The sequence below is a fragment of the Prionailurus bengalensis genome, chromosome E4 (genome assembly GCF_016509475.1).
Source record: "Prionailurus bengalensis isolate Pbe53 chromosome E4, Fcat_Pben_1.1_paternal_pri, whole genome shotgun sequence".
Lineage (NCBI taxonomy): Eukaryota > Metazoa > Chordata > Mammalia > Carnivora > Felidae > Prionailurus > Prionailurus bengalensis.
In genome coordinates this window covers 19,508,703-19,530,947 of record NC_057360.1, presented here as the reverse complement: position 1 = coordinate 19,530,947, position 22,245 = coordinate 19,508,703, and the positions used below count along the sequence as shown (strand labels likewise).

General features: G+C 45.2%; 1 protein-coding gene across 8 annotated transcripts in view; it reads left to right on the top strand.

The window, feature by feature from the left end:
* Positions 1-22,245, top strand: part of SEC16B (SEC16 homolog B, endoplasmic reticulum export factor) — a 55,150-nt gene that overhangs the window by 13,327 nt on the left and 19,578 nt on the right. For 2 of the 8 annotated variants that reach the window (XM_043569076.1, XM_043569071.1), the window contains exons 2-12: positions 3,166-3,519; positions 5,341-5,453; positions 6,223-6,313; positions 7,057-7,165; positions 8,512-8,656; positions 9,560-9,711; positions 10,071-10,132; positions 11,427-11,562; positions 12,030-12,260; positions 17,842-17,939; positions 19,855-19,936. In XM_043569076.1, the coding sequence (XP_043425011.1) occupies positions 3,224-3,519; positions 5,341-5,453; positions 6,223-6,313; positions 7,057-7,165; positions 8,512-8,656; positions 9,560-9,711; positions 10,071-10,132; positions 11,427-11,562; positions 12,030-12,260; positions 17,842-17,939; positions 19,855-19,936 (1,515 nt within the window). In that variant the 5' untranslated portion in view covers positions 3,166-3,223. Of the gene's footprint in view, positions 1-11; positions 228-454; positions 1,084-1,446; positions 2,121-3,165; positions 3,520-5,340; positions 5,454-6,215; positions 6,372-7,056; positions 7,166-8,511; positions 8,657-9,559; positions 9,712-10,070; positions 10,133-11,426; positions 11,563-12,029; positions 12,261-17,841; positions 17,940-19,854; positions 19,937-22,245 lie in introns of those variants that run through there. The other 6 variants (XM_043569072.1, XM_043569075.1, XM_043569073.1 and 3 more) reach the window with 6 other exon arrangements.

Genomic DNA, 22,245 nt, shown 5'->3' with positions numbered 1-22,245 from the left:
AGTAATTCACAAGTGGACGTAAGCTTCTCCGTGTCTACCTGAAGAAATGCATTTTTTAAAGACAAAAAATTGTTTTCTTTTTGTAATAGAAAACTGACCGGTGCCTTCAGTTCGATACATTTTCCTTCCATCGGACAACACAAGTGATTACACAATCAGAACCCAACAGGGAGAAACATGAATGAGAAAAACCCAAACCAGACAAACCAGCTGTTTACTACCCACCAGTGAGTGTCTGCCTGCCTCAACCAGTGGAATTAGCTTATTTTTTCATTAAAAAAATTTTTGTTTTTTAATTTTGGAGAGAGAGTGAGAGACCACGAGTGGGAGAGGAAGAGAGAGAGAATCGTAAACGGGTTCCACGCTCAGCACAGAGCCCAACGTGGGGCTCCACCCCACAGCCCTGGGATCGTGGCCTGAGTCAAAATCAAGACTCGACACTCAACTGACTGAGCCACCCGGATGCCCCAGCTCATGTGTTTTGAAAGGAAAAGATCATACTTATTTATAAAGCATATATATTTCTCTATCAGGTGCCACTTTACTAACGTTTAATCCTCATAGTGACTCCCACAAGCTAAGTATGGTTATTTCCCTTTTAGAGAGGAAGAAACTGAGACTCCCGAGAGGTTGAGCATTAGGGCCGACAGATGCAGCGCCATGAATCAATGCCCCAAAGGTGGTGCTCTTCTCACAGGCCAGGCGGCCTCAGGCTTTCTGGATTTCCTCTCCCTCCTTTCTCCGTTCCTTGTTTGCTCTGGGATTTGGATGTAAGTCAATCTGGCTCAGCCCATGACCAGGCAAACAGAAGCACCAGCCTCCGACAGGGTTCCGAGCAAATACGCCAAGTCAGGCCTGTCCCAGGCTGGGGTATCCGGGCTGTACTTTGCCCTAGTGAATCAGCTCCATGGAGGCCAGGTGGTTGCAACAGATAACTGACTGGCTGTAGGTCTGAAGGCCAGGTAAGTCTTGGTAGATGTGGCGCCTGGACTTTGACATTCTCCAAGAGGAGAGAGACACTTGTGGGCCTGGAGAGAGCTGAAGGAAGCCACGCTGACGGAAGGTGGGAAGCCGTCTGAGCAGGTGTGTGGGGATGCTCGTTCCCTTGCTTTCTTTCTCTTGGCTCAGCTGTACTGTCAGAATGGGAAAGTCAATATCACCCTTGCTGGGGCCAGGAGGGTCACTTATGTGAATGTGGAAGTGTGGCTTGTCACTGGAGATGTGATGCCTTCACTTTGAGAATATTGGGTGCCTTTCATTTGAAGTCCTTTGTTTTTTTTTTTTTAATGTTTATTTTATTTTTGAGAAAGAGAGAGCGTGAGCAGGGGAGGGGCAGAAAGAGAGGGAGGGAGACACAGAATCCGAAGCAGGCTCCAGGCTCTGAGCTGTCAGCACAGAGCCTGACGCGGGGTTCGAACCCACGAACTGTGAGATCATGACCTGAGTCAAAGTCAGATGCCCAACTGACTGAGCCACCCAGGCGCCCCTCATTTGGTGTCCATAATTATAACCTGAGGTCTAACCTATGGGAGTTGATATCTCAATAATAGAATGATGTGATTTCAGTGAAGAGATTGGGTTTTGTGCCTTCGTGGTTGGAGAAGGGCTGTCTAGTGAAAATATCTGGGGACAAGACAGGCAAAAGAGGCTTTCCTCTTGTTGAGTTTACTTGTGTCCAAATAGTATTGAGTTCTATAAACCTTCAGGGAGGACCCAGGTGCCCTTTCACTGTGTTGGGGCACTTGGATTTTGCTGGGATTTTTTGGAAAAAGCTTTCATGCACCTGACTGTTTTCAAGGGAGGGGCTGACACTTTAGGAAGGAAGGTGGGAGTTTTTCTGAGCTGTGATAGATCTGAGGTGGAAGGCACTTCTGTGCCTTGCTCTTCTGGTATGTTCTGCTTACAGCTCTTGGCTCAGAGCTGTGGACCCTGGCTCCATGGCATTCAAGCAGAGTGATATCTTGATTTCAACATATACCCTTTGACCTTTTGTTCCGATATGATTTTTTTTTTTTATATTAGGCTGGGAGTTTCAGGAGTGGGAGCAAATTAACCATATTTGATCCAAGTCTTTCAACCTAAAACAGTTCCCAGGAGAGAAAAAATGAGGTCTGATTGAGATAATATACCCTCCTGCCATAAGAGAATCCCCAAGTCACCAGTAAGGGCTGACACATGCTTTCTCTTTGGAGGCAGCTGGATACAGGTTCTTCTCCACGACATGGGGTGAAGGAACTTGGAAGGCAGTATGTCTTCAGAGCTATTTCTCATTTTGAAGGATAAGTTGGGAAAAATAGTTTGATGCTAGGAGACCTCCAGATTTAAAAGTCTCCAGCCAGGAAGATCACTGAGACATGGCTTTCTGGCTTGCCATGAAAGCAATCCCAAACTTGTCTCCCTGAGAGGAAGGGCAGGCAGGGCCATATCATAGGGCCCAGTTCTTCTAAGAGGTTAATTTAAGGATTCAGAAAAGATGTCTCTTGAGATCCCTTTAAGCTTCTTTTTGTTTAGGAAATGTCTGCATCCATTCATACTGCCCTAATGTTATCTCTGATATCAAACACTAGCTACTTGTTTCATTGAACAATTATTATATACGAGGCAGTGTGTTGGGTACTTTTCATAAGTTGTCACTGACTCTGACAGTAACCCTGCAAATGAGTCGTTATGGTCCCCATTCCATTTCTCAAGGAAACTGAAGCTTGAAAAAAATGAACTAGCTAATAGGTGGCAGAGTTAGGATTTAAACTCTGGCCTGTCTCCATGCGCACTCATTTCTCTGATAGCAGGGGACCTCCACGGTAATTGTTGAATGAATAATTGCTGGTGGGGATAAATGAACAAACATGTATTTAGTTGGGATACTTTGATGATGTTTTGGAGCTTTATCTATGACTGTTCTCTGTCTCTCCTGCCTCCTACACCTCTTGTTGCTCCAAATATTCTTTTTAATTTTTAAAGCAACATCAGTATAACTGTCTAGCCTGTTATTTATTTCATATGTCTGCTTGAGATTTTCCCCCAGATATCTCTATATCACTGCCCAGGTGTTTTGTTTCAGATAAAAGATTTTGAGGACTGTAGATGCTTATTCAGAACACCTAATCAATCATCATGTTTGGATATAAGCCTAAAATGATGATTTTTTTTTTTTTTTGTCTGCAGGAACAGAAAATAATTACATAACTGAATAAAAACACGAGGGAAATTCTGAGGGTCAAAGATGGAATTTTGGGCTCCTCAGTGGCCACCTCAGCCATGGGGGAGGCCCACAGCACCATCAAAGGATCCAGACCGGGGGCTTCAGAGAGATGGAAACCATCGGCCCGTTCCTCGCTCTTGGTACAATGGAGAGAGGTACCATCAGTGGCAAGACGCGCACAGGAGCCCCCAGCCGCAGCAGGACCCCAGGACGGACCACCAGCAGCCCCATTATGCATCCAGGCCTGGAGAAAGGCGTCAGCCTGTTTTGGGAGTTGACTATTATGAAGGTGGTTATCCCCGTCAGTTGTATTCAAGGTATGGCTCTCACGCTTGGAGTTCACCCAGCTCTCCTACGTGCTTCTCAGTAGATCGTTCTCTTCCTTCTTCCTTTTCCTTTTACTCTTCCTCTTTTTCTTCTTTTTCCTTCTCCACCCTGTTACATTGACTTCGCCAAACACTTTCCCCTCCCAAATTGGATTTAGGTAACTGGAAATAGTACTTCCCTCCTTTTTGTTCTCTGGTGGGGCTTCTTAAAGAGGCAATCACAGCGTGACTGGGTGTTGGGGCCAGGGCAGAAAGTAGAAAGAATGGTGGATCCAAGATAGCAGATGAGACCCTTTGACTCGGGGACGGCCAAAGGCAATATTGGTAGATTATGGAAAGTTTGTCTTAGAGTTCCTTGTAAAAACTTCTCAGTGTTGTTTGCACTGACACCACCAGCACCAAGAAGAGACTCCGTGCCTAGAGCAGTACTCAGGGTGTGACTGGCATACAGAAAAAATATGCATGGGATGAGTAAATGGGAACATTTTAAAAAATGAAATTGACCTGAGAGAAAGCAGGTAGAAACTTGTAGTCTCCAAGTTCAGAATGAAGAGGTCCCCGTGAGGTAATGCTAGGAGATTCTGGAATTCCTGCTCGTGAATCCTGATTGATAACATAGGATTTAATATTTTATGGAATATTGGAAGTCATGTATGTTTTACTTCAGCTTTTCCAGGTGGAGTGATATTTACCTGCCTACATATTTCGGGTTGAAATTATGACGATTACTGTAAGCCTTTGCTCCATGAAATATTAAAAAATTATGGGGCTCCTGGGTGGCGCAGTCGGTTAAGCGTCCGACTTCAGCCAGGTCACGATCTCGCGGTCCGTGAGTTCAAGCCCCACGTCAGGCTCTGGGCTGATGGCTCAGAGCCTGGAGCCTGTTTCCGATTCTGTGTCTCCCTCTCTCTCTGCCCCTCCCCCATTCATGCTCTGTCTCTCTCTGTCCCCCCCCCAAAAAAAAAGTTGAAAAAAAAATTATTAGTTAATAAAAGTAATAAAAAAGACTAACAATGTGACATTCTTTCCTCAATCTGTTTTGTATTGTTGACTTCTCAAAGAAGGTATGTCGAGGACAGAGGCAATGAAAGCAGTCAGATTTAAGAGAGTCCAATGTGACTTCTTCATCTCATTTCCATCTGTAATATGCATGGGACTTACAATGGCGTGTTGGGTACCTACACAGTCATCTCAGGAAAGGATATTCTTTTTTTCTTTTAAAGCATATTTATTTATTTTGAGAGAGAGAGAAAGAGACAGAGACAGATATATAGAGGGACAGAGAGAGAGAGAGAGAGAGAGAGAGAAACACATGGGGGAGGGGTGGAGAGAGGGAGGGAGAGAGACAGAATCCCAAGCAGGCTCCGCACTGACAGCACAGAGCCTGACATGGGGCTCAAACTCAGGAACCACGAGGTTGTGACCCAAGCAAAAATCAAGAGTCAGAGGCTTAACTGACTGAGCCACCCAGGTGCCCCAGGAAGGGGTATTCTAAGATAATTTCAGGGCAGGGTTTTCTAAAATAACATCATGTATTGTTGGATGTATGTATTTGAGGAGTAGGGGAAATCAAAGAGAGTGGGACACTCGATTTTGCTCTAAAAATCCCAGCCTTGTTCTGAAATAAAGGCCCTCCTCCTGCTGATTCTGGATCTTCTGTTTATAGGATCTAGAATTAACTGCAATTTTAAAGCGGGTTCTAGATCGACATCACAGATTTGTCCTCTGAAGTTATTTAGTTTGTCAAGTCCTCCATTGGTTTCTCTTTTTACCACACTCATCCTTGAATGACTGACCTTTGTGATATTTTAGGCCAGGCATTGAGGATCCGTATCAGAGCTATCATTCTCCAACCCTGAGGGAAGAATATGCTTATGGAGATTATTACTACCACAGACCCCCGCAGCAGCTACAGGAAGAAAGAGGTATGGAATAATCTCCGAAGAGCCTTTGGGGTGGTGCAGCTGATCTGGTAGACAGGGCGTGCTCAGAGCCTCATCTTGGCCATCCTACTTGGCTGAGGTAGAACCCCTGTCCTCACCCACTTCTTCCTTGGCTAGATGAGGCCCCAGCAAAGACACTACTGCTAGATGTCTTGAGGGAAAGAGACAGAAAAGAGTCATTTTCCTTTGTATGTGTCAGTGATAGCCCTGAAACTATCATTATGTTACCAGTATCATGGCTAGTTCGTACTTCGTCCGCATTTTTTCCTCCACTCCTCGTCACAGCCAAGATTACAGTCTCTGACCAAGTAACAGTGAAGTCAGTTCTTAACAATGAAGTTGTCAAGTGTGTGGCTGGGCTGGGATGAGTCTGACCGTCATTTACCTTGAGGGTGGCATATATGCACCCACAGGAATTTATACTCTGCCGATACTGAGGCGTTAGGTATGTGTCGATGGCAGCTTCTGACCTGCCTGCAAAGAGAAATCTGTTTCAAAACTGAAAACACGCACACATGATCCCCACGATGATACAATTGTATGGAGCCAAGGTGGTTGATTCAGGAAGGACTGAGGAGCGTTCTGTTGACTCCCATTGTTAGCGCTCACGTCTCAATTTTATTCAATTTGGCAAACATGTTTTTATATCTCTGGTGCTCCGGTGACTCAGCCTCACAGCTCGCTGCTGTCTTCCTAAACTTTTAGGAATGGGAAATGACCTGTCTTGATCTTGTTTTCTCTGAGGGTGCAGTGCCAAGGCGAGAGAGTCCTTATATGTGGCAGGAAGATCACCGAGATCAAAAGTACCTCAGTGAGCATCATCACGAAAACCAGAATAGTCTGTAAGTGTGAAAGGAGAGGCCAGCTCAACACGATCCAGCCAAACTCACACTATGTTAGGCAAGTCTATGGAATCGGGTGCTCGTCTCTGTCTCCAGAACCCCCGTCTGCTTCTACTCTGGCCACGGGGTTGTGGGAGTAGCCCAGGGTGGCCCAGGCCAGCTGTCAGTGGAGTCTTAATTCTGAGAGGCAGCTCCCAAACTTGGGGTCAGCTGAGTCCTGTGAGGTTACTTGAGGTCCACCCTACACGAGAGCCTGGATTCCTTATTGGCCTCAGAACAGATGTGGCTTGGCCGAAGTTTGCAAAATCGGGTCCTGCCCTAGGCTGGGCTGTTTCTCCTCTGCCCACTCCTGTGCACGGAGAATGGGATAGCCCCTGGGAAGGAGTGAGCAGAGAAGAGCATTTTACACAAACACCTGTTCTGGTGTCCTTCAGCCTGGTGCCTTGACCGTGTCTGACCAACTCACCAACTCAGATGCTCTGCTTTGAGTCATTGCAGGGTGTCAGGCTGCAGAGACCAGCCCTTCTCCACAGTGTTTGGGTTACTTCCAGTAACTGCACTGTGGAACCCAGGAGCTCCCATTTCTCTGGTATTGATAGATTGGGGTGGCCGAGGGAGGACAATGCTCTTCCCTGTGGCACACAGGCCACCTGACACTGCCCACGCTCTGCAGCAGAAGTCTGTAGCTCACTCTGGCTGGCTTGCCCAGGACCCCCCTCACCTGCTCCTGTGATTTTCTGTAGATCCAAGAGTCGGAACTCTCATAAAGACAGTCCTGCTTCTAACACTAGGCCGGAGAGGACTGGGGACCTGTTTCCGGAGAGTCTGCTAATGGGAACCCAGAAGAATGAGGTAATCTGAAGGGACACGGGGGCTGGTGGACTGTGACAGTGCATCATACCAGACAATGAAATAGGGGCAGGGCAGGGCCCTTGGGAGTGGGGGTGGCCAGTGGCCAGAGGTCTGAGCAGTGACATCGTCCCCTCTCTATGGAGCCTCCACTCATACCTCCTCCTTTCCTTGACTTCCTGGGGCCCTGATCTGGCCCTTTGGCATGTGTGTGTGTGTGTGTGTGTGTGTGTGTGTGGCTGGATCAGGAAATGCCACCCAGGTCACTCTGTGGTGCTGGCAAAGAGGAGAGGCTGTCACTGGTACCCCAGTGGACTGGCAATTTGGTTTACCCAGCAAGTGGGGAGTTGCTAGACTATCTGAATTCCGGTCTGAAAAGCAGAGTTTGAAACCTCTCTTGACTCTTCCAGTGCTCGCTTCTGAAATCTTACTGCCTATACCAGCTGGGCCACACAATGGTGTTCTTATATATTTTAAAAATAAACTTTTAATTTTAGAATAATTTTAGATTTTTGGAAAAGTTGCAAAGATACTGCAGAGACAAGCTATTGATTTTTGACAGTCTTATATCAATTTTTTTTCCACGATTAGATATGTATGATTTTTGAGAACATTTTCTCCTGTATACCTAAGGCTTACCAGTGCAGGGTACAGACTATGTGATATATGCCCACGGTATCATCAGAGAGCCTAAATCATTTGTCCAAGGTCACAGCAGCTAGGTATCGATAAAACGGATTTGAAGATTTATTTTTTTATTTTTTATTTATTTTTTTTAAAGAATTTTTTTTAACGTTTATTTATTTTTGAGACAGAGACAGAGCATGAATGGGGGAGGGTCAGAGAGAGAGGGAGACACAGAATCTGAAACAGGCTCCAGGCTCTGAGCAGTCAGCACAGAGCCCGACGCGGGGCTCGAACTCACGGACCGCGAGATCTTGACCTGAGCCGAAGTCGGACGCTTAACCAACCGAGCCACCCAGGCACCCCTATTTTTTTATTTTTAAGTAATCTTGACACGTGCAGAGTGCGGCTTGAACTCACAACCCCAAGATCAGGAGTCTTATGCTCTACCAACTGAACCAGCCAGGCGTCCCGACAAAACTGAGATTTGAATTCAGGTCCCGTGGCCCCAGGGCCTACACTCTTCCCACTAGGCCTTAATTCATTTTTTTTAGCCAACACCTGTCAATTAAATGATCACTTTTTTTTCCTTTCAACGCATCCACCACGCGGTGTATTTATTTGAAAGTTTCAATTTTGTTGCTTTGAAGGAACACTCGAGAGGACCATTTCTCTGAAAGTGCTTCTGATCCTTCCTGTGTGTTTTTATTATCTTTAACTTCCAGCCATCGCTGGCCAATGAGTCCAGCCTTCTCCGGCAGCATGAGTCTGGTCTCAGCTCTAGCGCCTACGAACTCAGTCAGTACATGGGAGCTGACTTGGAGCCCTACGATCCCGTGGCGTCGGCAGCTTGGAGTCCAATTCAGGCTGGTGGGTACTGCCATGATCTAAGCAACTGGTTGAGTCTTGTGAGAAGAGGGCTGGGTGACAACCTCTTGGAAAGTCACCCTTCCCCTGCACTTCCAAGAGTGGACTGCGGCTGCCCCGTTTACTTATGTAGTTTCTCCTGGGCAGAGAGGCCACTGTGGCTCCATTTCTCACCTTTTCTCTTGTACTGGAGATTGCATCATAGCTGATTCTTGGAATGGAACCCGGCTTGTAGGCATCAGGATCAGGCTGGGAGGGGAGGCGCCCAGATGTACTTTTGTATAACAGGTGAAGAAAGTGAAGGCAAGAGTCAGTTTGGTAAAGCAAGGGCAGGCCACAAAGCATAGTTGCTTTGTCTGGGTGTAGGATACATGTCATGAGTATTCGACTATGAGAGCCAGAGTCCCCAGCATCTCGCCATCGCTGGGAGTCTGGGCCTGGTGTTTTGCCATTTGGACCAAACCAGCAGATTCTCACATTATATTCTGACATATTCTGAGAGGCTTAAATCTGACTTGTAGCATGGGCTGCTTCTTCTTCTTCTTCTTCTTCTTAAGTAAATGTTTATTCATTTTTGAAAGAGAGAGTGTGAGTAGGGAGGGGCAGAGAGAGAGAGAGAGAGAGGGAGACAGAGGATCCAAAGCAGGCTCTGTGCTGACAGCAGACAGCTTTATGCAGGGCTTGAACTCATGACCTATGAGATCATGACCTGAGCTGAAGTCGGACGCTCAACCGACTGAGCCACCCAGATGCACCCGCCTGGGCTTCTTCCAATTATGTCACCTGCCCTGAGTCTTATCCTGGCCCAGGTGGAATTTGGAGAGAAATATGTCGGTGGTGTACTTCTAAAGTAAAGAAAAGCAGCAGCAGTAATCCTAACAGTGTCCACCTGTGTCTGTCGGTCAGAGGATGTCTCAGCAGCTGGTCCCAAGGCACCCATGAAGTTCTACATCTCTCATGTGCCTGTGAGCTTTGGGCCAGGAGGTCAGCTGGTGCGTGTGGGTCCCAGCTCTCCCAGTGATGGACAGACGGCCCTTGTTGAACTGCACAGCATGGAGGTAAACGAGATTCTGTGTCCCGGAAAGCTGGCATTCTGCCTTCTGCTTTCCTTGACCTGAGTCTGGACATCTCCAGGAATGGGGTGCCCTTGTGGGGAACTGAATCAGGCATTCCGTGGTTTTGTGAAAGAAAGGTAGGGATCTTCTCTCAAAGGAGTGATGCTAGATTTGTGTTTTTCCTCAGATGCTATTGGCTCATTTTCGACAACTGGAGAACTCACTTTTGTCCTCCTGTGTTCTCCACAAGGCACTGAGCCACAGCCCAGGGCCATAGCCATGGGTTCTGATATTGGACTTGACTGACAGGGGCTTTGGGTGGATATAGTCTGGGACACCAAATATGATTTTTTTTGTTCCAGATTATTCTTAGTGACTCCGAAGAACAAGAAGAGATGAGGACTTTCTCAGGACCCCTGATCAGGTAAATTATCTTAGGAGCTGCCAAGTAGGGCTTTTGAACTTACAAAATCTGCCTGCCCAGATCAGGGGGATTTGTTCTTGGCTTCCTTAAAAGACAATGTCTATCCCCCTTGGAGTAGAATACTCTGTGCAACAAGATTGAGACAAATGTGGCCTGGGCCATTTTGACAAACAATTTGCTAGCTGAAGGGCAGAAAGAAAAATTAAGATTAAAAATCTGAAAACAGTTCTGTTTTGCAGGAGCTACATGGTAGGAGGTTTTAACATTCTCTGCACTTAACAGGTACTGGCAGAAAAGTGGAGCACAGCCTGGGAAATCATAGACAAGTGGATCACAGTGGGAAAAAAAATTCTTGCCTTTTTCTAGAGAGGACTAGCATAGTCTGTGCTGAGTTATTGGACAGTGTGCAAGTCTGCCCTCTGCAGGACTGAGCTAGAACTGCTTTTAAATTCTTAGTCAAGTTTCTGATAAACATTTAGGGCACTCTGGTGGAGAGAGTCCTGGCTGGAGTCAAGAGGACCTGGGTCCTTGGCCCACGCATCCTACTAACTAGAGGTCTCAGGGAAGACAGATCAGCTAATCTTCTTTGAGCCTTAGTTTTCTCTTTCGGAAATGATGTAACACTGGTTGTGCCTACTTTAAGTGGTGGCTTTGAGACGCAAGTGAGATAATGCATATGGAAGCCCTTTATGTATCATCATCACTATTCTATAAACTTATCCTGAAGCTTCCCCCTCCAAGAAAAGCCCATAGTATTTTGACGGTTCCTTCAAGTAAAAGTGAGTGTCAAATCTATTTCTTACACACAGGTATACAGATGGGGGATAGAACGTAGAGCTGGCTGTGTGGACACTGGGGGTGCTGGTCCCAATTTGATTGATTTTATTTGGACGACCTGGAGCAAATAACATTGCCCATTTATTGAGCACTTAATATACGTTGTTAATTCCTTTTATATGGAGGTAGTTTTATAAGGTGAGACGTGGCAGGCTAGATTTAAACGCAAGGTGGTCTGACTCCAAAGTCTGTGCCCTTGCCTGCTACCCTGGGCAGGTACCCTGTGGGCCTCAGTTTCCTCATCTGTAAAATGGGGAGGATGTGTGAGAGAATTTCTGAAGTCCCTTTCTGTTCATCAAGGAAACTACGGGCTCAGTACCCCAGCCCCGGGTTGTCAGGCTCCTATCTCAGTCCCCCCACCCTCTGCTAAGCACCCTCCCTCCGTACAAGGAGCCTGCAGTGCTGTGTGGTGAAAGAGTCTGCCCCTCACCCTTTGCTCCCTGAAATCTCTCCATAGGGAAGACGTACACAAGGTGGACATCATGACATTTTGCCAGCAGAAAGCAGCTCAGAGCCGAAAATCTGAGACACAGAGGAGCAGAGACTCAGCTCTACTGTGGCAGTTGTTGGTTCTCCTTTGTCGACAGAATGGGGTAAAGTATTATCACTCCGACGGGTGAGCAGGTGCAGGCCGGATTGAACTTTAAGTCTTTCAGGGATAGAGAGGATTCGGCTTATGACATGATTATAAAAGATAATGTTAAAGAAGCAACAAATGGCCCTAAGTGGGAAAAAAATTGCTCAGATGTCAACGCAGTTTGCTAAAGATGGTCTTTTCTCTGCCCTTCTCCCTGGCCTGGGGTTACTGTACCAACCACATAATACGACTGTAAGAGTGGGCCTATTTCTGGTAATCTTGGTGGCTCTGACAGGCAGAAAGTCACCATGAGAGAGTGAAGCTGAAGTGTGAAATACAATAGTCCAAGAAAGGGCTGTCTTGTGTTTGGAAGTTGACCTCCTCATGAAGACAGCAGGTGCTCTGGTGCCCTCCTTTTCAGCAGGGGCTGCCGGCCCGAGGGCAATAGGATTCTCCCTCAGGATGACCCTCTTTGCCTCGCAGTCCATGGTGGGATCTGACATCGCGGAGCTGCTGATGCAAGACTGTAAGAAGCTGGAGAAGTACAAGAGGCAGCCGCCAGTGGCCAACCTCATCAACCTGACCGACGAAGACTGGCCGGTGCTGAGCTCAGGGACCCCGAACCTGCTCACCGGGGAGATTCCCCCCAGCGTGGAGACGCCTGCACAGATCGTAGAGAAATTCACTAAACTGCTCTACTACGGCAGGAAGAAGGCAGGTGTGGCCCTTCCATGCTTGTTTTTAAAAAGTAACTACGCCCCCATCACTCACCCCTCCTCCAATCATAGGAGTAATTTATACTCATTTTATAGCACCTAAGAAGCTCAGAAAGGTGCAAAGAAAAAAATTATATAGCCTTACCATTAAAAGCTAACATCCGGGGGCGCCTGGGTGGCTCAGTTGGTTAAGTGGTCGACCTCAGCTCAGGTCATGATCTCACAGGTCATGAGTTCAAGCCCCACATCTGGCTGTCTGCTCTCAGCACAGAGCCTGCTTTGGATCCTCTGTCCCCCTCTCTCCCTGCCCCTCCCTTGCTCTCTCTCAAAAGTAAATAAACATTAAAAAAAAAATCTGTTAACATCTTGATATACTTAATTCTAGCATTTTTCTATGCACATATATTAAAGATAGAATTAAATTACATATGCATTATTTCTACTTTTTCAGTTAAGATTATATGGTGTAATATTCCCATGGTATTAAAACGTACCATTTTAACAAATGGACAATATTCTATGATATGAATTTTAAATATTTTATTGATCTAATTCACTGTTTTAGAATATATAGGCTATTTATAATGTTTTTTTTTCAACGTTTATTTATTTTTTTTGGGACAGAGAGAGACAGAGCATGAACGGGGGAGGGGCAGAGAGAGAGGGAGACACAGAATCAGAAACAGGCTCCAGGCTCTGAGCCATCAGCCCAGAGCCTGACGCGGGGCTCGAACTCACGGACCGCGAGATCGTGACCTGGCTGAAGTCGGATGCTTAACCGACTGCGCCACCCAGGCGCCCCAAGGCTATTTATAATTTTGTCACCCATTATAAATTACACAATTTGAACATCTTGTTATATAAATCTTTGGATTATCTTCTTATTTTTTTAGGATAGATTCCTAGAATGGAACTATAAGTTAAAGGGTACGCACTTTTAAAAGCTTCTTCACATATACGCTAAATTAGTTTCCAGAAAGTCTGTTTATAAACGTTATCCTCACCAGCTATATCTCAGGCATGCCTCCCAATATTGAATACTTTAATTCAACAGATGAAGAGATGCCTTGTTTTTTTGATATGTAAATTAGATGATTTTTATTCTTACGGTATTTATTCAAAAAATTTAATTGAGGTATATGTGACAAAATTGCAAAATTTTTAAAGTGCACAATGCGATGATTTGATGTACAAATACATGGTAAAACGATTTTCCCCATGGAGTGAATAACATTAATCACCTCATATACTTACCTATTTTTTTATGCCTTGTTTAATTTTGAAGCTGAACTCACATTTTACAGAAGTCTTAAAGAGAGTTTAAATACTGGAATATATAATTGAAATCAATTTGAATGACTATGATTCAAAACTCAAAAGATAAAAGCATGTAAGAGATGAGATGATGCCCCCCCCCCCCTCAGCCTGTCTCTAAAACAGGCTGTCTCTAAAATATCCAGAGATGTTTTCTGCATGTAAGATTATGTTCTCCTTTTGTTCCTTATAGCTTACCATATATTATTTCTTTTTTTTATTTTTTTAATTTTTTTTTCAACGTTTATTTATTTTGGGGGGGACAGAGAGAGACAGAGCATGAACGGGGGAGGGGCAGAGAGAGAGGGAGACACAGAATCGGAAACAGGCTCCAGGCTCTGAGCCATCAGCCCAGAGCCCGACGCGGGGCTCGAACTCACGGACCGCGAGATCGTGACCTGGCTGAAGTCGGACGCTTAACCGACTGCGCCACCCAGGCGCCCCTATTTCTTTTTTTTTTTTTAATATTTTAGTTTAAAAAATAAAAAAATAAAGATTTTATTTTAAGTAATCTCTACTCCCAGCATGGGGCTCACACTTAACAATCCTGAGATCAAGAGTCAAACACTCTAGTGACTGAACCAGCCAGGCGCTCCCATAGACCATTTCTTCACCTTCCTTTTTCCATTTAACAAAATATCCTAGAAAACACTCTATAACATGGTTGCAGTTGTTTTCTGTAAAAGGACAGACAGTAAGTATATTAGGTTTTGCAGGCCATGGGGTCTCTGTTGCCACTACTCATATCTGCTGTTGTCTGATAAAAGCAGCCACAGACAATATGTAAATGAATGGGTGTGGCTGTGCTTTATTTATATACATAGACATTTGAGTTATACATAATTTTCATGTGTAATGAGGTGTTATCCTTTTTTTTTTTAAGTTTATCTTCAGAGAGAGAGAGAGGGCACATGGGGGAGGGGCAGAGAGAGAGGGAGAGGAGGAGAATTGTAAGCTTCTGGAAATGGAAGTGTTGAGTCAAAGGGTACATGGCTGGAAATTTTGAGAAATATCAACAAATTGCCTTTTTAGAGGTTGTACCAATTACTCAATGAACAATATATGAGAGTTCCTGTTTCCCTACTCTTACCAATTTAGTGTTTCCAAGCTTTTCATATGTGCCAATCTGAAAGGTTAAAAAATATATATATAATTTAGTGGAGTTGTTCCTTTTCTCTTGTTATAAATGAAGTTGAATATCTTTTAATCTGTGAATTAAAATTTTTAAAAATGTTTATTTATTTTGGAGAGAGAGAGAGTGTGCACGTGCGTGTGAGTGGGGAAGGGGCAGAGAGAGACAGAGACACAGAATCTGAAGCAGGATCCAGGTTCTGAGCTGTCAGCACAGACCCTGACGGGGGGCCCAAACCCATGAACTGCGAGATCATGACCTGAGCTGAAGTTGGACGCTTAACCGCTTAATTGACTGAGCCACCCAGGTGCCCCTAATCTGTGAATTATTTTGTCATGGATCTTCTACGTTGTTCTGTTGGGTGTTTGATCTCTATTTATTGGTTTGTAAGAGCTCTTTACTTTTTAAGGACTTTCTGTACGAAATTACTTTTGTGGGCTGATATTTAGAAAGGCTTTCCTACTTTAAAACAAATTTATGAAAATAAGGTTCAAATACTTTTGTGACTTCACCTTTACATTTGAATCTTTAATCTCTGTTTATCTGTATATGATGTTATATTTTATTTTATTTTTTCCAAAATTTTATTTAAATTCTAGTCAGTTAGTATTCAGCGTAATATTGGCTTCAGGAGTAGAACCCAGTAATTCATCACTTATACATATAACACCCTGCATTCATGTGATATTATATTTTAAATGAGTGGTAGACATGATATTCAGTGAAAATCAGTGGGATCATATGATAACCATCCCCTTGTTCACTATATAGTAAGGAACTGAAGTTTCACAATTTATTTATTCGGTAAACATTTGTCAAACAGCCACAACTTCTAAGGCATTGAATCCAGTGGGAGATACAGAAATAAATCAATAAAAATCTCTTTCCTTAAGAAAAATTAAGTAATGACCATAGCAATAACAATAACAAAAGCAAATATTTATTTATTTATCATTATTATTTGTTAATGTTTATTCATTTTTGAGAGAGAGAGACAGTGTGAATGGGGGAGGGGTAGAAAGAGAGGGAGACACAGAATCCGAAGCAGGCTCCAGGCTCTGAGCTGTCAGCACAGAGCCTGACGCGGGGCTCAAATCCACAAACCGCGAGATTGTGACCTGAGCCGAAGTCGGACACTTAACTGACTGAGCCACCCAGGCGCCCCAAAAGCAAGTATTTAAAAAATACTTTCTATGTACCAGGCACTTACTTAACATCTTACATGCATTGTCTCATTTATCTTCATAGAAGCCCTGTGGGTTACGTTCTATTCTTGTTTTATGTACTGACAAATGAGGAGAGTTAGTAAGTTATAAAACCAGGGTTCAGATCTAGGCAGCCTGATGTCTGAACTTGGGCTTCTGACCATCCACTGCACCACCTGCCATACCTATAGCCCCAGAGGTGAGCAGGGGATAGAAGGAGTACTCTGGGGGCTCAGAGTGGTTCATGAGGAACTGGAGACCAAAATGTCTTTAAAACCTGTATTAATATTGACTGGGGTCTCATTTCTGGCACTGTGTCAGATTAATATCCTCAATGTAAGTTCTCAGTCCACTTATTCCTAAATTATATTTTGGGAGATGCAAATTTTTGAGCAAAGTGGTGATTCCCAACCAATTATTAGTAATTCCCTTAAAAAAATACTGTTGTGGGGGCACCTGGTGGCTCAGTAGGTTGAGTATCCGACTTCAGCTCAGGTCATGGTCTCACGGTTTGTGAGTTCGAGTCCCATATTGGGTGAGCTCCAGCCCTCCTTTGGGATTCTCTGTCTTGCCTTCTCTCTCCCTCTCTCTGCCCCTTGTGGGATTCTCTCTCTTTCCCTCTGCCCCTTGCTCACGCACACTTTCTTTCCCTCAAAAATAAATTGAAAAAATAGAAAAGCTATATTTATAAAAAAAATATACTGTTGTGAATTAGTTTAACCTATGTAAAGAGTAACTCAATGTCATTTTTGCTTGTAGTGGATGTGAAGTTGAATTTCCTAATGGTGGTTGTTTAAATTTGTTCTCTCCCTTTTCAAATAAGATAGCATGGGAGATGTCAGGATGATCAAGGAAATTTGTGCTTGGAAGTGGAGTTACCTCATTAGTGACTTCCTGTCCAAAAAATCGCATTATTTGAGGGCACTAAAGAAATTATTAATACCAGGTCAAAACCTCAAGTATATAATTCTGAAAATTGAATGAAAAGATGAGTGTGAGTGTGCGTGTGTTAAAACTTACAGCCTCTAACCCATCTCACCAAGTTAACGGTGTCATTAATTTGGCACATGAAGTTGATAGATAACAAGCACTTGATAGTTAACGAGCAATTAGTTATAATATTAGGTGGGGCAGGTCGACTGCTATGCAAACTGGCTCAAACATGGTAGCAGCTACTTTCTATTCATGTGGGCATCCTGGGCAGGCGAGCAGAACGGTGGGTCAGCCCTTCTTCCCGGAGTAGTTCAAGGCATGGAGGAGGCTGTACCATCTGAGCATATAGTCTATGTGGAATGAGAAGCCATCTTCATTCCAGCCAGCCAGATGGGGAAAAGGGCATGGGGGACCGGGCACAGGACTTCTTGCACCAGATCTGGACGCAATATAACCATTTCTGTTGCCATTGTAGAGCCTGGAACTCAGTCACTTCTAGGTGCATGGGAGGCAGGAAAATGCGGTGCAGTTCTTTGCCCAGGAGGGGGACAACGGCTTTTGGCGGGGAGCTAACAGTCTCTGCCACAGTTGTTAAAAAAGAAACCGTTCCTGTAACACGCCCCCATGAATGTCATCTTGCTACCTGTACTTTGAGCCTCAGTCCTGGGGGTGCGGTGCTTCTCTCGTGTTCGGTGCTTAGGTTCGTAAAAGTATCATGTGACTTCTGCTAAAGAGCTAAGGCTGACCGGAAGCTACGTTTGAGGGGCAGATGATGAAATAGCAGAATGTATTTGATAAAGTGAAGGCTGGAGAAGGGACATCTTAGAGAGAAATAGGCACCCGCTCTTCCTTTGTCCCTCTCACAGATGAGGCTCCGAGCCTTCCTGGGAGCCCAGCTTGTACAGCTCAAGGGCAGCAGTACCCAACCATCGACATTTGTTGTTTGTGGGAAGGTGAATAGGGCCATGCTGACTGTGACGTGCTTTTGTTTTCAGGAAGCCTTGGAGTGGGCCATGAAGAACCACTTGTGGGGCCACGCTTTGTTCCTCGCCAGCAAGATGGACCCAAGGACCTACAGCTGGGTTATGAGTGGGTGAGCAGGCCACTGGCAAAGAAGACCTAAGGAGCAGAGAGCAGAGAGAGGCCCGCCAAGGGAGGGAATGTTGGAGGGCAAATGCAGGATGTGCTGGGAAGCCCCACGCATCAAGCATCCTTCCAGTTTTTCTCTTCTGACCTGGACCAAGCATATCGCTTCTCCAGATTCTTACAACCTAGACGTGGACACATTCTTTCTACCTGCTATGTTAAATATTCAGTTTAGTAATATTTCTCAGGGTCTGAGTTTCCAAAAATTGCATGGGTTTCTGTAATCCGGTAGTTCTCTTTGGGAGGGGCTGTTCTAGATAGTTCCATCAGTGAGGGAATAGGTGACCACTTAGGGTTAACTGACAGAGCTTTGGGTCTGAGAGTTAGTAGCTGTCTACCACTGAGTCTTGCAGTGGGGGATGTGGGTGCAGAGAGGAAGGTCAGGATATGGGGGAGCAGGAGCTGTGCTAGGAACAGGCTTTATAGGACGGGGGATTACAAGCAGAAGTCTTCGTCTAGGGCAGGGGACATGACGAGACTGAAGGAATGTGTTTAGTCAGAGATCATGCCAGCACACCGAGACCGGGAAGAATGCCCAAACCAGGATGAGACAGGAATGGAGGCTGACCACACAGCCAGGAGTTTGGAATAAGGGGAGTTAAATGGGAGGGGGGGGGTTGGGGTGCTGGAGAAGGGTTCCTGAGTAAGCCCCTCCAGCTACAGCCAGATCTGTGGGTTGGCAGGGATAGACATGTGGTAGGGGTGGGGAGGGCCGGGGGGCCCTCCCATAAGGGGCAGGCTTGGATCAGACCGTGAGAAGGATGCTCCCTCAAAATGTTCATCTTCCTGTGTTAGTCGAAGCTGTGAAGCTGTGAACCTCTCAGCTTGACTTAAGTTTAAATTGGCCATAAATTGGCTGTCGGGCAGATGGCTGAGAAGATGATACCTCCCTTCAAGGCTGCCACACTACCCTTCTCCACCACGGCCTCCGTGGAGTCTCTCTTCTACTGTAACCCTCAGTCTTCCCAGGGACTGGTAACACCTCTGTGCACTTCATTATGTTCAGGATGGTGAGGAACCCTGGAGTTTTATTATGATAAGCACTCTGAGCTCCCGAGGCAAGGGTGCTATTAAATAAAAGACCGCGTTCTTCCCCTGTCCTATAAAGCCTGTTCTGAGGGACGATTTTCCTCTGGGTTTTGGAAATGAACATCCCACAATCCCACATTGTAGCATACATCTCTGCGACAGATTTTTGCCTTGGGCCATTGATTTTTGATGGGGCCCAGTGAATTGTAAAAAATATCTCTTACTGAGTATGCTTAAATCTCAAATCAGCTCTAGAGCTTATTATATCCTTGTTAAGCATATCCCACGGTTTGTCATCAGGAAGATCGTTTCTGGTCCCTGTTCTACGCCTCTTTGGTTACTGAAAATGGCTATTTAGTGCATGTGAGTAAAAGACCCAGGCTAGTCACGAGCCAGAAAACCAGCCCCGGAGGCTGTGGGCGTGGCACGAGGGGGACTGCTTCAGGGGACTAGAAGTTGAGGGTGACTGGGTAGGAGGGGCCCGCAGAGAAGATGTTTGGGTTAACTGCTGGGGCTCTCTAGGGATCTCTGAGATGTGGGGCATTTCTGTGACAAAGAAGACCTATAGAAATGGTTACTGGAGAGTTGGGGCATCAGTGCCAAAGTGCAGAAAATACCCCCCAACAGAGAGCGCCGTCTGGGGTGGAATCAAGATCCTGCCGATCCCCCCAAAGTGGGAGCCAAGCAGAGGCGTGGCAGAAAAGCAAAGAGAAGTTCATGTTCCGAAAGAAGCTGCTGAAGTCAAATAGAGATCTACGGGGGGTTTGCCCCGCTGGCAATGGGTCAAAGGCTCTCTCGGCTTGGTCCCCACTAACGGTCGTCTCTCTCCGCAGGTTTACCAGCACACTGGCGTCCAATGACCCACTGCAGACCCTCTTCCAGTTCATGTCGGGGAGGATCCCACAGGCAGCCACGGTATTCTTTGTGACAGACCTCCTTCAATACCCCAGTGTCCTAAGGGTTTGGCGGGGGGTTGGGGACAGCTCAGGAACGAGGTGATGACTTTAAAGATTAAAAATAAGTGGTAATTGCACCTGGCCCAATTCATTCATATGATTTCATTTAATACACAGAGGAAGGAATTCCTACCCCTGTTTTACAGAGGTGGGAACTAAGGTGCAAAGGTGTCATATGACCATAGATCACTGAGCGAGGAGTAGTGGAGCCAGGATTGGCTCCGTCTGTCTGATTCCAAAAACCTTGTCATTTTCACAATACCATAGCTGCCTGCTCAGTGTGCGTGAATAGCGAGACAGCCAGACTGTACCCAGGCTTCCTGCAGTAAGGCCACCGTTCTTCACCACCCCCCGCACACACATCCATCCTGCAAAGTTGGACATATTTGGTCTTACATGCTGTCTAGAGTTGGAGATGGCTCAAGTCTGAGGCCAGCTTGATAGTTCCCTATGAAATTTTTTTTTCCCCAAAGTATCCTTCTTTACCTTTGAAGTCTAGTAACTTTACCAGGATGTATTGGTGCTGTCAGGGCAGTTTTGTTTTGTTTTTTCCTTGGGACACAGCATACTGCTTTAATACGTGCATTCATATTTTACCGTTTTCTTGCGTTATATCCTTCGATATTTGTTTTGTTCCATTATTATTATTTTTTCAGGAATTCCATATGTGCACATTTCATATAGATATGAACTATATACATATACATGTACAGATTATATTCTCTTTAATTAAAATGTCTTTCTTTCTTTCCATCCTTCCTTCCTTTTCTTCTTTTTCTTCTTCCTCCTCTTCTTCTTCTTCTTTTTTTTTTTTTTGCTCTTCTCATGGCCATCCTATGTGTCCCTTCCTGTGTTTCCATATTGATGAAAGAGACACTGTCTCTTAATTTTGGTGCGAGTTTTACCTTGATGTCTCTGATTTTTCTCTCACTTCTTCCCTGAGCTCTGCAGGGCCTCTTCCTGTTGTTCGTTGTCTTCTTCCTGAGCTCTTATCACTTAGCATTAGTGATAATGCCCTTGCTTCATAGAAGAAATTGTTTCATGATTTTACTTAAATTCGTGATGAAATGTTTGGTGATATCTCTTTGTTTTGTGGTAACATTTTTCCAGTGAATGTTCTTTCTACCTTCCATTAGTTTTTCATATTACTTCCTTCCTTCTATCTTTACAGTGTATTTGTACAGATTTTGTGCTTGTTCCTTGACAGGAGTTGAGTCTTCCCTGGGCCAGTAGTTTCTGGTAGGTTTGTGCTGGGGAGGGGCCAGGGCCACATTGCAAGCTATCTGGCATTTCCCACACGATCTGGAGTTTTCTGTGGGTATCTGTGTAGCCTTTCCTTCTCCTAAGTCGGCAGAGATGGCCGTGGGATCCTCGCCTTCTGGAATTCTCTCTCTGCCCCCTCCTGCACTCTGTTCAATTTCCACTACCTTTGGCAGCCTTTTCTTATATTTTGAAGTTTGGGTTTTTGCTGTCACCCAGTTTTAATGAAAATGGACTTCACATTTTTGCTTTTCTGTTCTTCTTATTGCTTGGGGACGATTCCTAGAAAGGAAAAGAGAGATGATGACTTTCATGCCCCATCATCAAACCCGCTGGCTATACTGGAACACGGAGTGCTCACAGTTCAGCGGAATGCCACGCACCGCCATGACGGTGCATCATGTCACAAAGCACTAAATGCAGGAAATTATGTAATCAGCGTATGGTCCACTGGGTCTCACTGCAGTGGTAGAGTTAACTAAATGTTCCCTGTGTTTAGGTGAGAAAACCGAGGAGCAGGAGGTGATGTGCCAAGGCGGTATTTGATCTCAGTGTTTGCGAGTGACCTAGCATCTGGCAGCCAGGAAAAGGCTGGCTGTTAGTTACTTGGAATGAGTGGAAAAGACACGGCGGCCGGAAAACCCAGATGTAGGCTTCTATCACAAGTCTAACCAGAGCCTGCTCCTTGCTGCTCTGTGAGCTTGGATTTGTTACCTAATCTCAGAGCCTCAGGTTTTCCTCTTTGTGGGCATTTTGATGCCTAACCAAGAGAGTTATTGTGAAGAGTAAAGGAGAGAGGATATCTGAGCAGATCAACGACCATGCTTGACCCGCTGAAGTTAGTCAGGTGTATGCTCTCTCTTGCACACTCTTTCTCTCCATACGTCTGCTTTACAGTGATTTTTTTCAAATCATCTAGGGAAGAGATAGAAGAATGACTTCTAAATGTTCGTTCTTTTCAGCAAGGATTTTTCTTTTGCACGTTCCTTTCGTTAGAGCGAGAAAGGG